Source organism: Scomber scombrus, chromosome 22 (genome assembly GCF_963691925.1).
Source record: "Scomber scombrus chromosome 22, fScoSco1.1, whole genome shotgun sequence".
Taxonomy (NCBI): Eukaryota; Metazoa; Chordata; class Actinopteri; order Scombriformes; family Scombridae; genus Scomber; species Scomber scombrus.
This window is the reverse complement of record NC_084991.1, coordinates 8,285,299-8,306,389: the sequence shown is the minus strand read 5'-3', so window position 1 is coordinate 8,306,389 and position 21,091 is coordinate 8,285,299. Positions and strand designations below refer to the sequence as shown.

The following is a 21,091-nucleotide window of genomic DNA, read 5'->3' as shown; positions in this document are numbered from 1 at the left end:
AGCAATTTGAGGTCATTTCACAGCTCGGGTCATTTCACCCACCACTAAAAGTGGATTGCCCTTTGCCAGGTAATATTTTGGGGGAGAAATGAGGGGTCAATTTACTCACTTTACAAGAATGTTCAGGATGACGTTCATCCTGTGTGTGTACATGTGTGTGTTGCATATTGTGTAATTAAGATTCTAAATTAATCCGAAGCATGACCGAGTGCTGAAAATGATTAAATACGATCGTATTATTACTGTTACTGTCTATACTCAGCCTTTTTACAACAGTGTCTCTAAATGGGAAAATCATACAGACATCATCCATCTTTTTGACACTTTTATATCAAATGATGTGTCTATACTGACTGATACTGTATGTCTTATGTCATCTGCATTGACTTTTACACTTCTAACCTAAATAAATATGAATTTATCTCTATTATCAGACACTCAAACAACACAAATCAGAGGAACATTTTAAAAATCGACCAATAATTTTACTCCATTTTACTCATGCATAGCGCTGTGACCTTTGGCTTCCGTGTGAAGGATAATTTCCTCTTTGTCATCAAACCAGTGAAATTCATCCTCCTCTTCATCATGTTTGTCCTCATCTTGCCCCCATACAGGCTTACACACAGTGGAATATTAATTCACAATACTTAAGCTTTTCATCAACCTGCTCTGTTACAACTTTTTCAACACAGATCCTATTTTCATGGGTCCAAGAGAAGAAACATTTGCTAATTTATCAGACTGTATCAGCCTCTGCAGCCTATCAGTGTTAGATATAAGTGGAGACACGCACATAAAAAGTAAGTGCACAGGCAGGCACATGAACAGATGAAGGCATGTGCATGTTTGTGTTTCACAGATATGCACACTCTGAATGTTAATTTACGCATATATACATTACATATATAGATATATATAATAGTGTTTTGTGCCTCAGCTGCTCAGTTGCATTCAAGAAACCACTCAAGGGACAGCGAGCTTGCATGCATTCATCTATTTGTTTAAGTATGCAAACAAATGAGCAGCATACAAAGAACACATACACAAACACAGATGTCCTTAAATGTCCCGAGAAGAACAATGTTATACCACAATCAGGAAGTGTGTTTATCTTGCTGAACACACACACACACACACACACACACACACACACATACGATACTTAACAGTTTCACATAATTGCTCTGGAAAACCCCTGGAGTGTAATAGAAATACAAAAGTTGACTCCTACTTTCATAAAAGTAAAACCCATTCAAGTGCAGTTCAGTTCAGGGCTTTTTTTCAACCATAGCAGCTATTGGAAATAATTGAAATGAAGGCCAAATAGGAGCAACGTTACCACTGCAGCTAAACAAATTAAATCCTTTCAAAACACTGAAAGGTGGATCTTGTTTTTTATGAATGTTTGAAGCACAGAGTTAAAGGACTGAATCAGTAGTAAGGTTATACAACAATATACACACAAGACCTTGGATCCACTATCAAATCTAATTTAATGGCTGTGTAAAAATTCCAGACACGTACATGAACATTTTAAAAGGACAAAACTGAAACCACTGAATCAAGTCATTTCTTTTGTTTATTTTTAACATTCTCATATTTCACCTGGATTTGTGTTGCTGCTAAACTCTGATCTTGTTGCCAACTTATTTGTTAGCTTGAGACTAAGACTATGTTTCCTCCTTCATGTCCAAAAAGACTGATTTCAAAAAGACTGAACTGTGTCCTACAGGATCTTTAGTTTGTATATTTCAGGAAATTAAAAAAAAAGGTAAGTTCAATAATCTATTTAAGTGTAAAAATGTATGAGGCTCTTAACAGGGCATAGTGCACAAGTGGAGCAGGCAGAGTAGATATGAGAGGTTAAATGCTTTTCCCTCAAGGAAATCTGTCCACTTCTATATCACACCCACCATCCCCGGAACCCCGGTTGTTATGGTTACCATCGCTAAACTGCACACGTAGCCACGAACACGCAACATGATCGCACGCAGTATGTGGGAATACACACATGAAAGACACACACATCAGTTTTGCTTCGGTCTCCGACTGGGTCCGTCCACGTGACCCGGTGACACTCGTCTTGTGAGATGACAACACGAGTATCTGCTGTGACAGAGCAGCCAGCTGAGATACTGAAACACTAGCACACATACGCACACCCACACACACACACACACGTACAAACAGGGGTACAGTCAGAAGAAGCAGCACAACCAGGAAATCCAGCCAAATGACATAAAAATGGACCACAACCTCAATTATTTTCCTTATTAAGGACAGATAGAAGTCCTTTATTGATTTACACACTGCAACAGTATTGAACAAGTATTTCTAAAGCCTGTTGTGATGTCATCAAATTGTTTTTTTCCAACCAACAGTTCAAAAACCAAACATATTTGAAGTAGAAAATCCTCATAATTGAGAAGCTGGAACCTGAAGTGTTTGGCATTTTTGCTGAAGTGATCGATCAATTATCAATATATTTTAGAAGTATATAGTTTTGCTGATTGACAGAAACAGAATCAGCAACATTTTGATGATTGATTGATTGTTTCAGTTATTTTTCAAGCAATATTTCCAAATTTTCTCTGGTTTCAGCTTCTCAAATGTGAGGATTGGCTGCTTTTTTTGGTCATATTTGACAATCAATTGAATCTTGTTGGGTTTGGACTGTTGGTTGGAGAAAACATGCAAATTAAACACATCACTGTGGGCTCAGGGAAAGTTTGCACAACTCAACTATCCTTGTGAGGTCTTCCATTCATAGTGGACAGCCAACCCTAAACCCTAACTCTAACCTTATCCACAACCAATTCTTGTCTAACTCTAACTTTAGCCAGGACATCAGAAACCGTCCTCATTAGGACCAGGCTTTGATCCCAATGATGAAAACTTCATGGTCGGTGTTTATACCAGAAAAGGTCCCTGAACACAACTGGGGTAATTATAAGACTAAGACTAATACAGCCTTGAAAAATAAGGCTACAGAAAACAACATACCCGCACCCACACACACACGCCCAAACACAAACTCTCCTGTCTCTCCCTCTGCTGTGCTCTTTCTCTCTCCTTCTTCATCCCTCATAGGCAAACACAAACCCACCCACATACACACAAACACACATGCATGCAGACACACTAACCCCTCTTCACAGAGTATAACTTTCAGATCCCAGTAGGGTTGTCGGCGTGGCTCGCTGGTTTATAGATTATAATATAATTAGTCTCCATCTAATAAAATAAAGCCACCAAAATCCCTTCCTAATTCAATGAGGAATGCAATCTGAGAACAAAGTGAGGAAGCATTACTTTACAGGCAGTCTGGTGGCGTAATAAGTCTAAAGACCAACTGTCTCTTACAGATAGCATCTTATGCCTCTTAATTTCTCCACATGCAATGCAACACAAATTAATGTGAGATGTCGTCATAGAGCTTAAAGCACATGCACATGCAGTATAACATGATGTGGCACTCAGTAGTATAAGAACCTAGAGTTTTAGATACCTTAGTGTTTTAATATTTCTATTTGCAGCAGAATAAAGAAAAATCTAATTTAAAAGTGTACAAGTATCAGCAGAACAAAACAGTTTTGGAATAATACCAATAATGCTATTAGGCTGTACTGTGATTGATGGAGTGTGCCACTGAAGCTGCCACCGACGAAAAAGTCACAGGGGTGATTTTTGACGTCAGTGCAGCAAAATATCAGCTGTAATAAGCCATGGTCATTATTGTCAGGGTTAGGGTTAGGGTTAAAAAAACAGCGTGTGACGTTGGCATGAGTGTCTGAAAACAACTTTCACATTTTCACATCAACATGTTGAAATGCTGCAGTTTGTGAAAAGTGTCATTATGCTTAGTTTTTCCTGTAAATGCTTTATAATAGGAAAATACCAAGTGGCTGAATGTTGATCAAGTGGCACTTAGGTACTACAGTCTACTTCAGCGTCTCTCCTTTTACATAAATTGAGAGTAATTACGCTTTCAAAACCCTAACTTACATTCTTCAGCATAAATAAATTATGAAGGCTTACAAATATGAATTAGCATCATTTGCCATAAATGTCAAACTGGAAAAAACTCTTGACATCAGGTGTTTTTAATTTAATAAGTTCCAGACCAAAGATTCATGACAAGATGAGTTGAAACTTGCAACTACTAGCAATGCACCTGTCAGTTTACAGCAATGCATCTAGACAAGACGGAGACGTGTATCGTCACCATAGCGATGACTTCTGTTCTAACTGACAGCTTTTCAGGCTTTTTTTGTAGCTGGATATAATTTACAGTTACATTTCTAGTAATGACGAAACAGTGAAAACATGAAACAAATTAGAGGGTTGAGGCTTACTATTCCTCCATCCGATACTCTGCCATTTTGATCAACTGACAGTTTGCTTACTGTTGAAAAACCAGCTTACATTGTAAAACCAGCCACTGGCAACTTGTGGGGTTGGGTATCATTTTTTAAAATTACGATATCAGTAGCAATCCAAGTACCCTTAAAGTGATACTGATAACAATTGAGTGGCAGTGTGGCAGTGGGCCAATCACATGTCGCAGTAAATCGAAGTATGCTTGAATTGATTGGCTGTGATACAAACATACAAACAGTCATAGTTTCTAGCTCTGGGTGCAGAAAGGGTCGATTGCATGTGTTGTTTGATGGGAGACGTTTTAATACTACTTAGTGTTGATTTATTTTGGTCGATACCTTAAAGGTATTGAGTACCGATACTAAGCGCCAGCGACTTCACATGCTGAGTCCCAGGAGACGCCATCAGCTGGCTTCAGTGGAGCTGAGACCACTGCAACTTTTCCATGCAATGTTCTAAGATGATTTTGTCTCATCTCCTCCTGAATATTTGGTCTGAACTAAAAGAACAAGATGATCTCTATAACCTTATATGCTGTGTGACCTTTACAATGTTTGAGGCCTCTGAACAAACATTAATCTCTGCAAATATTAATATCACAATGAAAACATACATAGGTTAGACCTTACTCACAAGTCAAATCGGAGGTTCTGCCGCTCTTCGAAGAAGTAGTCCAAAATGAATTTCCGCACAAAGTCGGGGTTTAGCGTGTTGTCAATCACCTCCGTTCTCCCAAACTAGACCAAGAAACCAAGACAGAAAGAGACACATGACAAAACCTTCAGGACAAAAAATTAGAAATGTTAAAAATGCTTTTTTAAATGGTGGACGATGAGATTAAATGTCATATCTGAAAAATCTAAAATGACACACTTATTGATGTAAAACAACTACCTGTCCTAAATATTTAAGCAAGAGACCAGACACAGATTCACAGAAATTGCAGAAATTGTACAGGCACTTTGTGAAGCTGCACTGACTCATTTTAATAACTAATCACCAGCAGATTTTCCTCAGGAGCCACATCAAGGAAGAGGCTGGTTATCGGAGATGATGTACAGCTTGAGAGTAATGAATGCAGAGCAGCTGAAGTATCAAGTCAATGGGGGTCAGGTAGGCTCTGGTTGGCATTTAACTTTGCCTATTAATAATACATGCAGATGATGGGCTACTCAGAACTATGAATAACTGCGAATGATTGGGGCTGCAAGATTTGCCCCCACATTTACATTCATGAATATTCATTACTGTGGAACACACTGGTGATTGCAGTACAGTCATACGTGAATGTACAACTGCTCACAAACAAGTTATAGTTATTTGTGAGTATTAGACATTATCTACAGTACATTTTCTAAAATAGCCTATTCAGCTTTATTATATGACTCTTCCTTTAGTGCCGCCATGAGGCTGACATTAGCAGTTCTGAGTGAAAAGTCTCAACAAATATTGGGGGAATTGTTGATGAAATTTGGTAGCCTCTTCAGGGTCAATTGTAATCACTTTGGAGATGTCCTCCATCTGGTTTGATTTGTGCAGTACTTTGGTTTACAACTAAACACTTAATTCCTGTCAGCCTCAACTGGACCGGACCATGATTACCAAATGTGTGACATTTATACCATTGCTAACCACACACACTCACCTCTCTCCACTCCTTGTTGCCCATGCCTTGTGCGTAGAGAACACAAACTGTGAAGAACAGAGACACATAAACATTCATAATATTAAAGATCATTAACTACACAAGCTGAAACAACTAAACATAAGAATTTGGGGAGTAGGCCAACTAGGAGTAAGGGCATAGGAGGAAAAGAGATACTGTAAGACAAACATTACTCTAATAAACCAAATCAATTAAGAAAAACAAACTCAAATATCATGGTATTCTACGGATCCATCAGAAAATGGCTAATAAGCCATAAATGCATGAATCAGGAATAACAAAAACATCAAAGCACCCAAGTTTTTTTTTTCCCCAAGAAGCCCAAACATGTATATTATAATTCTCCTCTTCAGACGGTGAAAAACATCATTTCGGGCCATTACGCAATTTCCCGAAACAAGTCAATTCTCTGAAAGGCAAATTACTGAGCTCGCTCGTCATGCATTTCATTCCTGGAGGCTTTTGATGTTCTTTCAGATAAATTAAAGAAGGGTATATAAATGTGTGCGCACAAACACCCACACAAAAACACAAAAAAAGGGGAAATTTCTTCCTTTTCTGATAGAAACAAAAAAGGTGAAATTTGGGGGAACAGACAGAAACGTTTGGATTCTTCACAGTCTTGTGGCTTATATATTGAAGGGCTTTCTCCCTCTTTTTAAAGGTATTTTTAAAAGCGAGTGACAGATCCAAAGTATCCTTATATTTCCGATGTCTCAGACATTCTCTTTGGCTCCTTGCTCTTTCCTCTGTCAGGCTGGTTCAAATCAGGAGACTGAAGACGCCACGCTCAGCATAATCACAATGCTACTCAGCACAAGGCCATGCTTTAATGTACAGTATGGGTAAAGTCCAAGCTTCTCCCACCCACCTACCCTTCCACCCCGCCCAGCCCTTCTCCTCCTATTCATCATCATCATCATCGTAATCACTGTCATCTTCGTCACGGTGTTCGTCACCATCATCGTCATAACTTTGAGTCATATTTATCCCATGCTACAGTGCTACAGAGAATATGCTGATGTGCTTTCTTTCAGTGTGTGTTTGTGTTTGTGTGTATTGGTTAGTTCATCACAGAGCACCAAAACATCATCCTGATATTATAACCGAAAATCATCTTCTTTAATAGCCATTATCATTTTATTGTAATTTTTCGAAAGATGAATTTTACCCTCGAGCTTATCCTACCCACAACATGCACCCGCCCACACACACACACACACACACACACACACACACACACACACACACACACACACACACACACACACACACACACACACACACACACACACACACACACACACACACACACACACACACACACACACACACACACAGTGAAGAAAGGAGACAAAATACCCCCAGCATTTACACACCACTCATATTACACTGTAAAAAGCCTGTCTTAAAGGAACAGTTTTAAAAAAATTTCCCAACGAAACTTAAGAAGATGCAACAGGTGTCTACTTAACTTATTGTATAAATATTTTGTACCCCATCACTGAGAGACTACAGTTAGCTGAGTGGAACACTGAACTCCAACACTAATATACAACACACACTGCAGTACTTCACAAAATTCAACCAACAAAGAAAATAACTGTGTCTATAGACTTTCAGTTCTAAAGCCCTGCATCCATAAAGCGTTTTGGATCATTAAGCTCTACTGACTTTCCAATGAGGTTTAACAATGGAGTACTAACAATGCAGCAGAGAGACTCTTTTTCCCCTCTTACTCCATTACAAACACCCACTTTATTCTTCACCAATGATGTTGGTAAACACAAAACACATTCATATTATTATTCTCAAACAGACTCTAAGATGCTTTCCAATGAATGGAGGTTAACATTTTTTTAATCAAAAAGCTGCCTCTTCTTACATATTTCCCTCTGCTTTTTTCCATCACTGAGACCAGATATACTGTATGTTTCCTATTGAAAAAAGGATAAGAAAAAAAAGTTTGGCACACAGTTAACTGTACTGAGAACCTATAAATAGTGCCCCCCTCTATTTATTCAGTCGTGCATCTATTCTCAACTGAACCGTGACACAAAGAATCTGAATTTAATTGAATCGTGACATTCCCAAAGAGTCCCACCCCTGTTAATGCGGCTCTACTTCGGCTTGACTTGTAACATTTTGCTGTGACGCAGGACAGCATAAAGTGCCTTGGATGTTTGTTCAAGGTGACAATTCCACCAAGTGACAATGAATGGCCTTAAAATATAAAAATATGTATTTCTAACAGTAGCTTACACTAATTTCAGATTTTCTTCCATCATTAAGAGATCATCCTTCATCAAACAATGGGAGCATTAAAAAAAAAAAAACCTTTCTTAGATTTTTTTTCGTTTCTAAATCCTTGTGCATTACTGTACAGTATGTGGCAACACAGACAGCAGAAGACACAAAACTACATTGTTTTCCATAATCCTTGGTACAATAGGTAAGCGAAAGCAGTATTAGTGTGCTGATTTTAACTGTAGGAGTAGAGAAGAATCGTCACTCGTTCTATTAATCTATAGGAGAAACCTTTTAGCTGGCCTTATATGCATTAGTCAGACCTGCCTCAAGCCGAGCTAACACATTTAGGGAAAAAACCCTCACTTACATATATAAAGAGTGAGTCACAACTACATAGAGCAGAGGAAAAAACCTCCTTGGGTCCATAATTCATTTCCAACTCTGTTCATTCGCTTTACATTGCACATTTGTTCATTTGTTCTTTTGCTTTTATACATGTCCTTTCTTCTTGCCTCATGCATTGTCAATCATTTCTTTCGCCCTTTTTACATCTTAAGTAAATTATACTCGTTTTGTGCTTGTAGTTTCTCTGTATGTCTTGTTGGCCACATACACTTCTTCTCCCTTCCCTTCCTTCTTCCCTCTGCACCCTTCTGTCCTGTTCTACCGATTGTGAAGCTAAGAAATGAAGATAGATAGAGATATGACCTGTGAGTCCTTTGTTATCTAAATTGATAAATGGCAAATGGACTGCCTTTATATTGCGCCTCTGGTCTTCCGACCACTCAAAGCTCTTTACTCTACATATCAACATTCATCCATACACTGATGGCAGAGGCTGCTCATCACAAGATTTAATCTAATACTCATTCACACACACTCACACACCGATGGCACAGCCCAAGAGCAATATGGGGTTCAATATCTTCAATATCTTGGAATTGAACCACCGATCTTCCAATTAGTGGATGACAGCGCTACCTCCTGAGCCACAACCATCCCAACAGTCATTCACTAACAGGAAATCAAACTCAATCTTAAAAAAAACATCTTACTTGGGTCTGATTTGGAGAAGGTGTCCCTGTCCAGCAGGTTTCTGTGGAGACACAAAGAGGGGGGGGGCAAGTTAGAAACACGGTTCAGTTGGTCAGACTGGAAAACATTCGTCATCCAAATATGACAGGGAATGTATTTTTGTGCTCTGTTGGCCATGAGTCAACACGTTCCCATCACGCCCTGTTTACGGTATCACTGTGGCACTCTCATCAGAGGTGTGAACAATGCAAAAAAAAACACTTTATATACCACACTATGAAACAGAATACTGAGGCTTATGCACTGCTGGTGAAGGAAGTGGACAAACAACAAAGACATGTGCACTCATTATGATGAACAGGAGCACCCTAGCGCACCACACCTGCAACTAAGTGGCCCCCAACAGATGTACTATTTACTCCTGTTTGAGTAATATTAGCTAAAAACAACATTTTGAAAATTACTAACCTTTACATTAAGAGGGTGTAACTCGTAATATATTTTTAGGATGTGGGAATGAATGGGATCGAAGTTAAAAAGACTAGAGACTAGGGCTAGGGCAGTTAGAAAGTATCAAGAAATGGAGTAATACAGAGCTGGATTATTTGACAATAACAAAGTTGGGAAATAAAAAACATGAGAAAAATTGAGCTTCGTGATCACTAAAGACTCATCTCTTTCACCTATCAGCATGTCCACAAACAGTTTGAGAGTATATCCACAAAAAGAACCCCTACCAAACACACTGACTTCATGTTCCACAACTAAACAGAGTATGGTTTCTGGCTTTTTTATTTATGGGTATTCACATTTTTATGGATTCTCATTTCATGCTCGAAAAACACTCGGCCCAAGCTGTGAGACTAGTGATGTATTGTGCGGTCCTCTGTCTCTGCAAACCATTGAGTTTCAGCCAAGATGGACATTAATATGATCGTGAAGAATTTATGTCCCTCAAAAAGAGGAAGGAGGAGGGCTGGGACAAATTAAATGGCCTGGTAGGAAAGTGGTGTGAGACCTTATCATTAACACTGATTTGAGAATAATTAGATGAATGGTGGTGATGGCAACTAATGGAGTAGAGAGGAGAGGAGAGGAGGAGAGGAGAGGAGAGGAGAGGAGAGGAGAGGAGAGGGTGAGATCAGTAACTTGTCAGTGAAGTTAAATCACTCTAGCATGTTAAGGGCTCTGAAAAGAATCGTATCTACACTTCAGTCCATTGTCTGTTATCTATGTAACGTGCCCTGATGTTTCCCGATGGCAGAAAAAGCATCAAAATGCGGGTAATGCTTCCTGTCATCCTTTCATCCTCAGGGATTGTGAGGGACTTTATAAAGCTGTCGGACAAAGCCGTGCAACCGTCGCCGGCTGGAGACTATCCAGGGTGCAAGCTGGTTTTCAGTAACAGCCTCTTTTACTGTAGCTGGGAGTTTTTTCGTCTCACTTTCAGTTGTCTGTACCTCTCTGTTACTGTCTTTCTGTTTTTCTTTTTTTCTTGTGTGAACTTGCCATCTCATCAACACCACCTATGGGATTTTTCTCTCTGTCTCACTCACTTGGGAGCCTGTTAGCGCTCAAAACAAAAACACCTTTAGTCTTTAAAAAAAGAGAAAAAAGCACCTGGTATCTTTTCTGTCTTTCCTGCATGTTCACAGTCTTACTTGTCAGTTCACACATTTGCTCAGGCATAAATTACAGCATCATTTATAACAAATGTACCATGTCTAAGCACAATGCACAGTGATATTTTACTTTTACAAGACCTTTGAGGTATTTGAAGCAGTCATTTGTAGTGTTTGGCTCAAGTTTGGGTTTCCTCCCATAATCTAAGAGACACACAGGACACATGTGTATTTGTTTACCTATTCTGTTGTCTGTCCAAGGAGTGCATCCACCCATCGCCCTCTCTCAGCAACAAAAATAGTGATGATCCCAGAAGTTTATATACAGTAGCATGGCAGCAGTAACCACTCCTGTTTACAAAGCTTTGCCTGATTTATGTCTGAAGACGCTCCCTCAGCAAAATTTCAATTTCTCTCCAGTATGCTGCTTATTAGTGATTGGACAGCTCTAACCTACGGCTGAATATAGTCCACAAAAAATAAAAACATGTTGGAGCAATGTCCAGCTGATTGAGGAGAGGAGCAGTTGGAAATGAACATAGCAACTTATTCCACAGAATACCTGTCGCTTTTTGTCTGATCTGAAAACAAGTTAGGCATTAAAAAAAGTTATAAAAATAATGCATATTATACCTCTGCGGTGTGGGTTATTTTTTCTATAATGTAACTTATCAGAGTACATTATTGTGTTCACAACAACAGGTGAATCATATTTTGAACCTCACATTGCTAAAACAGATTTTACGTGATGAAACTGGCAATATTCTGTTCATCTAATAAATCAACAAATAAAAAAGACCAAAACCAAAAATGAATCAATCCTACCGGTATTGGCTATGTACTCAAGCACCGGTGTAGCCTTTTTTAATTGATACCCACTTGTCCATTGCGATAATATTGTAGTCGTGACACAACATCTTTACACAATGAGATTTTTGATAATCATCAGTAGGATATAATGATGAAGTGGGTAAAGGAAAATAATAGAACAGCTAGAACCTGGTCTGGTAAGTTCAGAAAAGTTCACTTTACTGTAATGTCAAGAGGAAAATCTAAGGAAATCTCATATCAAGATATCTGTTAAGTGTGCAGATACTTGGTACTGCAGGTAAAACTTTATGAAAGGCTCGAGCAGCAGAGAACAAAGCTGGCTGATCAGAGCAAAACAGAATACAGACCAAAACTTATCTAACAGAACAGAGGATCCAACAACTTAAATACAAACTGTACTAATGAAACAACAAGGAACAGGTGGCATGACACAAGGGCAGGTTGGGAGCTGACAGGGAGCAGGGCAGGGCTAACAAGACTGAATGCAGGGCAGGTGTGAACGGAAACACAAACACAGGAAAACCGAGAAAACACAATACATAGGTTCAAAAAATCCTTACATACCAGCAGGCCAAATGCAAACAAAACAAGACACTGTGTTACAGTGATAAGAGGGCTGCAAGACTATTTGAAAAGACAGGGAAACTCAAAGTCCATAAGACAGATCTGTTCCAGAGACTTTTGCTGAAAGTCTGAACTGTCCCTTTAACTTGCATAAACTGCATTTTTCAGCCAATCAGTTGTTAGTCCAAATCAGGGATGCCATAACAACCACCGTTTGGCTATTGGCTGGGAGACATTTCCCGCTCTGAGTTGGGGGGTTACAGTTAGGGACAAAAGTTAAAATACACTACTCTCCCTTTGAGAGAAACATTTGAGGTTCCACAATGTATGACTGACTACTGCTCAGAGCACATTACACATGGTGGCACTCCAAATGGGCTCCTGGGTGTGTTGCATGTTGTGTTGTGTTGTGTGTGTGTCTGTGTGCGAGTGTGTGTTTAGTGTGTGTGTGAGTAAGACACGTTTTTTGAGGATTTCCACTTCAGAGGATAATGTGAATGAGTCATGGCTCTCTCTCTCTCTTTTTCTCTCACTCCTTCTCTCTTTTCATCCAGAGGCAGGCAGCGGAAAGCTAAAAGCTGCCATCCGAGTCAAAGAGAGGTCTGCAGATAAAGGTACCAGACGGAAATAGTGTTCCTTTTTTTTATGAGTGTAGGGTTTCCTGAAAGTGCTAGTAACGTGTCGTTTTGATTTTACACCTTTTTGGGTCATAAAATTATTAGACAATGTAACAGGTCTCAGAACAGAATTATGTATCAATCACCTGATTGTATTAAACACAATAAAGTAAAGCAATGGGATCCCACTGTTGGTGATAAAGTGAACTACTCCTTGTCAAAGTATTGATTTCTTCAATAGATTCCCACTTAGGCTTTCAGTGTTGGTGGATGCTGCCTCTTTCTCTCTCTTCTACTGCATCAATAAACACCACATTCAACATTTCTATTGGCTTTCACTCTTTCTGGTTCACTCAGATAATAAACCACTGTGAGTTTTCTCTCTTTAGTTTACTTGCTGCCTAATTACTTTATTTAAAAGTGTTTCTCTCACTCTCTTCCAATCTGTTCCCACATTTAACTGAAGCCTGATCCACACACTGAAATGTATATAAAACCCTAGGTAACTCAGCCAGCAACTGGGTCAATTATCCTCTACAAAATATAAAAATCCATTCACTGGGTATTAAACAGGTTGGTAAATAGGCACACTGATGTGTGTGACTCATCACCATGTCAGATGGCGATGTGAATCATGTGGCCCATTACAATAAGTTCTTGAAATTTCAGATGTAAAATATCCAGTGTGATACATTATCTCTGTCAAAGGACACATCACATGCCCATGCTTTCACCTATACAGGTTTTAAGGCAATTATTGAAAAAGCACATAACCACGCATGACGCAAAACACAACACATCCCCTTTAGATGATTATAATGTCAGATACATAACTGCTTAACATTTACCAAGAAACAGTTAGCACACCCAGTCTTCCCAGCAGTGTTTGATGTGAAAGGATGTCATATGACTGTGTGAGACGCAGAACATGAAGTGTTTGTAGAAGAGAAAGGTTTTCCATCACTTGTTGAGGTGCTCGACACATGCCCCAGTGACATATTTCCCAAAACCAATCTCCTGGGCCCTTGTCACCCTACCCATGACAAGCCCTTTTCAGCTGTCAGTCAGATCAAAACTGGCATCAGTGATGACACACACTGAACTCTTTGACCCTGCTCTGCTTTGAAAGGGACTGAAGCGTTGGACTATAAGTATTTAGTTAATAGTAAGCTAATTTACATTTGCAAGACTGAACAAACTGCGTCTCAAGGATGAAACATGTTTGGACCAGGCCACACCTGAAGAGAAGTCAAAGCAGGATGGTTGTTAGGTGGTTGTTGGCTCTAAATAGACCAAATACACCAAATAGGGTGTAACACCAAATCCTGACATGTCCGAGATCATCAATGTTGACTGGACACCTGGAAAACATGATGCTTTTGTGTTTTGGCAGAGAACCAGATGACACTTTGGATTAAGATGACATAATCAACCTTTTTTACCTCAAAACCAAGAAGACTCAGCCTTTTGTAGGCATAGTAACCGCAGGTAAGCCAGTGTTTAGTTTGTATCTTGGCCTGTCGTGGTAGGTTATGATTGCGGTTTCTGTGATGAAATTCCAAATTGTTGTTCAAGTTATTTGTAGCCACTTTGTAACAAGTGTGGTGCAGTGCTGGATTAGAACAAAACATCCAGTCTATGACCATGTAAAAGTAGTGCCCACCTGTAAAATCCCTGTGCTCCTTTGGTGATAATTGTGTGGCGCTGGCTCTGTAGTTAATGTTCACCTTGGTGACTGTAACATTACCTGTGATGACTAATAAAGGCTTGTAAGAATAAACAAGGCTTTAATGTGGTGCATTCAAGTAAGTACGGTTGTAATGGCCTGTTTTGGTTAATATATGCATTTCATAACCTATTAAGTATCATTGGTTTCTGATGGGCTAGGCCTACATGATTTTCTCTGGATTCACCCACACTGTGATTTCTGCCTACACTACTGCTTTAAACCAGGTGAATATTTATCTAAGTGATTGTCTAACCTATTATGGCATTATTTGGGGATTCCCCAACCGCACTGCAACTGACTCAAATTGTTAAGGATGTAACTGCCGTTGTCACTCAGTTGGCGAGGTGACTAATCTTGGTCAGATGGAAATCTTCTGCACCCTCTTCTCAAGTCCATTGGATTAAAGATATGTTAAAGTGCATCAAGTTGGAAAAAATAAACACACACTCTATAATGTGCAATGTGGACTCCCTTTTTTTCTTATGTTAAGCTACTGGCTTATATATAGTTTGTTGTTTTTTTCTTTCTATTTTGTTATACTTTTGTTTCATGCTTTGTTGTATTGTTCTCTTATATACTTATTTGCACATTTTAAGTAAATGCTGCTGATACTGAAAATCCAATAAACAAAGCTGTTAAAACACTTTTTTCATCATCTCTGCTACTATGTTTTACCTCTTACTTACACATACACAAGCTCAACACACTACCAGCATCACTGACTGATGTTGAATAATTGGCAGATATGACAGTGCTGATCTCAGATCTGATCTCAGCGTGCACGTTGCTGTCAAAGCAGGCTTCCTCCTCCCTGGAGACAGACGATACCAGCACAAATCCCTGCCATCCTGGCCATGCCTCTGATGCACCGCCTCTGACAGCTGTCAGTCACAGCGACGAGAAGGGAAATCTGACACCAGGTGGGCGGGAAACACATATAAACACACGGATTTGCCTCTTTAGTCTCCCTCTGAGAGAGTAAGTAAAAGGGGAAAGAAGGAATTAAAAGGGACCAAAAAAAAAAGATAAGGAGAGGCAAATAAAGACGGAGACGGACAGAGATGTTAACTCAGCATCTTCAACTTATATGGCGACTATTTAATTTTGTGAGATACCTCGTGGAGTTTCAGTGTGGGGTCAGAGAGGGGCGTTAGCCCCCCCCCACACCCCCACATACACACACACAAACTGGAGACACACCTCTTCACATTCACTCGTAGGGAAGAGCCACATGATAACAGCATAGCAGTATGGGGACGGTTACCATGGCAACTACTGACAGCCAATTGGGGCCACTGGACTGACTTGACAGGCAGTTGCTGTATGCGTGTGTGCGCGTTGATTTTCCACCCGACTTGACATGCAGGGATGCCATCAGTGCTTTGGTCACTGTGGCGCTCACCATTCCACCTCTTCCCTCACTACTCCTCTCCTACTCCACTTTTCCCCTTCGTTTGATATATTTTCTTCTTTTCTCTCCCCTTTTTTTATGATTTTATATCCTCTCATCTCCTATTTGTCCCTCTCTCCTCTCCCCACTCCTCTCCTTTCATGTCTCTCCTCTGATATGGATTGCTCCTATTTTTAAATTAATGAATACAGCCAGATTGCCTTTTGAACTGGCTTGAGAGGCCATGTCCCTGACAGTGTGTTACCTTGACGACACAACAGCAAAAAGCCCCCCGGGACCCTGGCAACCCTCTGCTACACTACTGAAATAAATTGGGTTTTTAGCCCACTAGAGGAGGAGGAAAAAGGAGGAGGGGAGAGGAGGAGAATGGGAAAGGAAAGAGTTTACAGTAACAAACAGTACAGGTGTTGAGTGAAAGAGTTGGCAGACAGTGTAATTAGTCGTCCTGAACTGTGTGAGAGCAGCAAGAGGAAGCGTCTTTTTTTTTTCTTCGTGTGGGTGTTTCAGACTTAAGCTGCTCTATTTCTATGTTTATGGACTCTATTTAGAGCCCGGGCTTAACCATGGGCAGGAGAAAGGGAGAAAAGTTGAGTGGGAGAAAGTCAAAAGAAGAGGAGGTGGGTTTAAAAGCAGATGGTGATATGGAGTGTAGTGGCTATGGCGGCTCTAGCCAACGTCACTTTGGTCGGTTTGGCTGAATTGCTGTTCTAGATGAAAAACTATTGCAAGATATGTTGCTGTCGTTGCCACCGCTGCTGCTGCTGCTACAGTAATATAATAACTTGCCTTCAAAGCCTTATGAGGTTTTCAGTTACAGAAAGCCCAGATTCTCATGATGTGTTGTCATAGCAATATGTTTAAAATAATCTTATAAGTTTAACTCATTGGATGATGTTTGACAAATAGATAGTTTCAAAGGAATTTAAAATAGTTTTCCATCCATCACTACACTCTACACATATAAGAATATTATGTAACATTTTCTTTGTCGTTATCCTCTTATTTATTCTTTAATTTATAGTGGCTTTCCACTGTTAATCATTCTCAGTCAATTCTTATTAGTTATTATCATATAGTGCATTTGTATTTGTGTTGGGTTTTGTGACATGTAATCCTTAACGTTTTGCACATATGACAGCAGATTAAATTGTTCATTCCAGGTGAAGGATCCTTGGAAAAATATCAATATCAATATCAATACCCTGTTAAAGTGCTGTAAAGGCCTCTAAAGGCACAGCTTAACCATTCATTTTGAACCAATCCCATTGTGGCAGAGTCATCTTTCCTGTTGTCGATTCATGTACTGCAGGGCTGCAACTAACAATGTTCATTATTGATAGATCTATTTTTTTCCAGATAAATCAATTAGCTGTTTCGTCTGTAAATGTCACAAGATGATGAAAAATGTCATTTAGCGTTTCGCAAACATCAAGATGCCTTAAATGTCTTGTTTTGTCCCTTTTTTCCTTTTCCCATAGAGGACTAAAGAAAACTGAAAATATTCACATTTAAGATGTTAGAGCAGATCATTTAAAGTAAAAAAGTACTTTACGTGTTACACCATATATCAGTCTGGAATGGTATTTCTGATCAGCCACTGAGTAACGTGTTCCTGTTTTTCCTCCTGCAGCACTTTCATACCTGCTCTCAAGCTCAACACATACATGCTGTGTCTTTTCATCACATTTCTTCTACTTTACCTCTGCATCCTCAAAGCTCTCCTCACCATACCTCATCTACTTCACATTACTCTCCACTCCCCTGCACCTCTTCATTACTACAGATTTCTTCATTTCTAAATCATCTCTGCTCCTCTGTCTCCTGTTCTGTGTCCTCTTCTCAGAGGAACAGGGGTTTTCTCTGCGAGCGCCCACAGCATTCATCCCTCATCAGTCTTGTGTTTTTACTTTTTCTTTCCCTCATCTCTCTCTCTTTCTGCCTCACTTTCTCTCTGTTTGACCGTGACCTGAATAGGCTCTGTAGAGACATCTACGCCATCTCACTGAACTAGATACAGTTACACATGTAGATACACACAGAGCCACATGGAGCAACCTGTGTATGGTCTAATGATTTTCCAGTTCACCTAACGCCAGTATCAACCACCTAACTGATAATGCTCACACACACACACATACACACACACACACACACAAACAAATCAACATCAAATGTCAGACCTAATATTTCACCATAATATACACACTGTAGGTCCAATATATCAGATCCAATAAACCCTGGATGCTCTACTCAAAAGACAAGATAAAGAACCCACATGCAGGCAAATCAACAAAGCTAGAGATAAGCGTAGGTGGAAAACAAAGAGACTGTTCTTTCAGTGGCGAGTAATATCAAAATAGAGTCCACGTGTGTCTGGAAACACCAGCAAGAGACAGAAAAGCAACACGACCGAGACACAGTTCACTCAAGCACTTCTTCACACAGCCTCTCATGCAATTCAAGTAGTGGTAGCAGAAGTGTAAATTGTTGTTGAATTGTTTTTGCACTTATAAGTAGAAGATACGATTGCCTGAAGGGTTTTTCTTTGATTGGAAGAAGTAAAAAGAGAGACCCTTTATATGTGTTCATGTCACTTATTCATACACTTCACCAACACTTGTTCTGTTGGGTTTCTCAAGTCAGTAACTTGAGAAAGTTAAAGCCATCAGAATGGAAAATTATTTGTTTGAAAGAGCTGACAGGCAGCAGTCTGCAGACACTGAACCCAAAACACTGAAGATTGGACCCAAAACTGAATATCCTGGAACAGACTCCATGTGCACCTCGCATTAATATGTGATCTGTATCCAGATGAGGAAAAACACATTCTAATGCAGGATGTAAAAGCATGCAGAACCTTGAAAAAACAATCTGAATGCAATCAGACAAACCACAGGTGGACATGTCAGCTGGCTCGCATTGTGATAAAATTCTAACCATGTGACAATGCAATCAGTACATCGTAACTGCATTCTTAAGAAAAAAAAAATCACGTAACTCGACCTTGTAGTAGCTAGAAATTCTTCCCTCTCAAAAAGAAATGGATGACACCCATCCATGATATTGCTCTACAGCTCATGTGCTCTCTTATCACTCCACCAGTGTGACGTGGCTCACCTCATCACTCATCGCACTAGGTTGAACCTTCACCTTACTGAAGTGACCCCTCCTCCTGATTCATAACACGTCTCTGTCATACTCTATGGTTCTATCAAAGCACAGCAGCACAGTTGAGTCACAGAGCATATACTCTCTTATCACACAAGGGGCCTCAGTTCCACTCTCCTACCTCCTTGTTTCAACTCTGGAAATACTTTATCTACTGTCACATTAATCTACAAATGCAACTTGCTTTTTTCTTAATTCCTCCTGAGAAGTCGGGTTCTCTCCACTTTTTCCTCCCTGTGCAGACCTGACAACCAAAACAATGAGCTAAAAGCTGCAAAAAGCTGCAAAAAGGTGAAAACTGGGGGGTGTTGATACTGAGCGGCACTAGTACAAACCCTTTCACCTTACTGGGAGGCCTCTCATTAAATGTTAATACCAACAAAATTGCTGTTTAATGGAGCTTTAAAGCTTGTTGTGGGGATTCAACACACCTCATATATTATGCAAGACTGTAAACCATAGATCTACTACAGGACTGGGGTCATGGGTTTAGAAAAAAAGAAGAAATGCTGCCATGTTTCCCCTGTTTCTTATCACTTAAATGTGTGTTTTAAAAAATTTATTTTTACACTTTTAAGGCCATGTCTTACACATTCTGACTTCAAGTTGAATGTTTTCCAGCTGAGATGTTAAAAATGCTTCTTTTTTTTTTTTTTTTATTACAGGGACCTGCACTGTATCTGTGTGCATTTACATTTAAATAGAAGTCATATTCTCTTGGCCTTTCATGCACTTCTCTGTATCACATCCACCACTGCAGGACTCTTCGCGGCTGTGTATGTGTGTGTGTGTGGCTGCGCTTAGCAACAGACCAGGAATATTCTTGGAAACATGTGGAGCGAGAAGAGACGACTGGGCATGCTCAGATGTTCTCAACAGGTCGCTGAGCACCATGCTACAGGTATCTGCGTCTCTTTCTTTTCCTCCGATTTTCCCCTCCATCACTCCCCCCCCCGCATTTGTTTTACTATTTTACCATCGTATTTGCAAGTGATGATAACCAATTCATTTGTTACAGAGCATGAAGAAAAGCACATGCTTGCACAATCCCCCTAATCACACACACACACACACACACACACACACACACTGAAGGGGAGCATCAGCAGCTTGTATTCTCTCTCTGCTTCTCTAAGAGGGCTGCCCTAATTCTTCTTGACAAGGGCTGGGAGAGCCAAGAGAACATCTCAGCGCGCGCACACACACACACACGCACACACACGCTGAAATATGCCGCGCCACTATCCACACACGCACACATACACACACGTGCAACAAAATACACATCAGTCATGTACAACACACATCTGCGCTAGTGGCATTTCACCTTAATTGCCTTTGTCACCGCCTTCAGTGCAGTTTAGTCCGACTCGCCTAGTTCCCTCCATCAACACATGTCACTGGCCTGCGTACCGAACGCCTGTAACTGCTCAATACTGACAAAGGCCCAGTGTCTCTGCCGTTTTAGCTGTTGTCAAAAATGTAACATGTTTCTTATGGATTTGTATCTTTTTTTTTATGCTCAGGCGTAATTATATCTGCATACTGCAACGTCACTGCTCAGATGCTGCTTGTCAAGCAGCCAAATTTCGTGTGTGAATGTGTGTAAAAATTCCACTACATGAGGAATGTGTGTTCTGTGGTTCTGCACATGTCCTGTCTGTATGAATAACTGTGTTACATGCTGACGGGGAGGAGTGCGAGTGTGTGTGTTTGTGGCTACTTGGAGCTACTGAGGGCAACAACCGGGCATGAAAAGGAGGAGGAGGAGGAGGAGGAGAAGGAGGAGGAGGAGGATGGGAGACTCCCCTCATA

General features: G+C 40.1%; 1 protein-coding gene across 3 annotated transcripts in view; it reads right to left on the bottom strand.

Moving 5' to 3' along the window:
* Positions 1-21,091, bottom strand: part of LOC134004162 (copine-8) — an 89,153-nt gene that overhangs the window by 55,420 nt on the left and 12,642 nt on the right. For all 3 annotated transcript variants that reach the window (XM_062443328.1, XM_062443329.1, XM_062443327.1), the window contains exons 2-4: positions 9,355-9,395; positions 6,029-6,075; positions 5,017-5,120 (exon numbers count right to left, since the gene is read on the bottom strand). In XM_062443328.1, the coding sequence (XP_062299312.1) occupies positions 5,017-5,120; positions 6,029-6,075; positions 9,355-9,395 (192 nt within the window). The remainder of the gene's footprint in view (positions 1-5,016; positions 5,121-6,028; positions 6,076-9,354; positions 9,396-21,091) is intronic.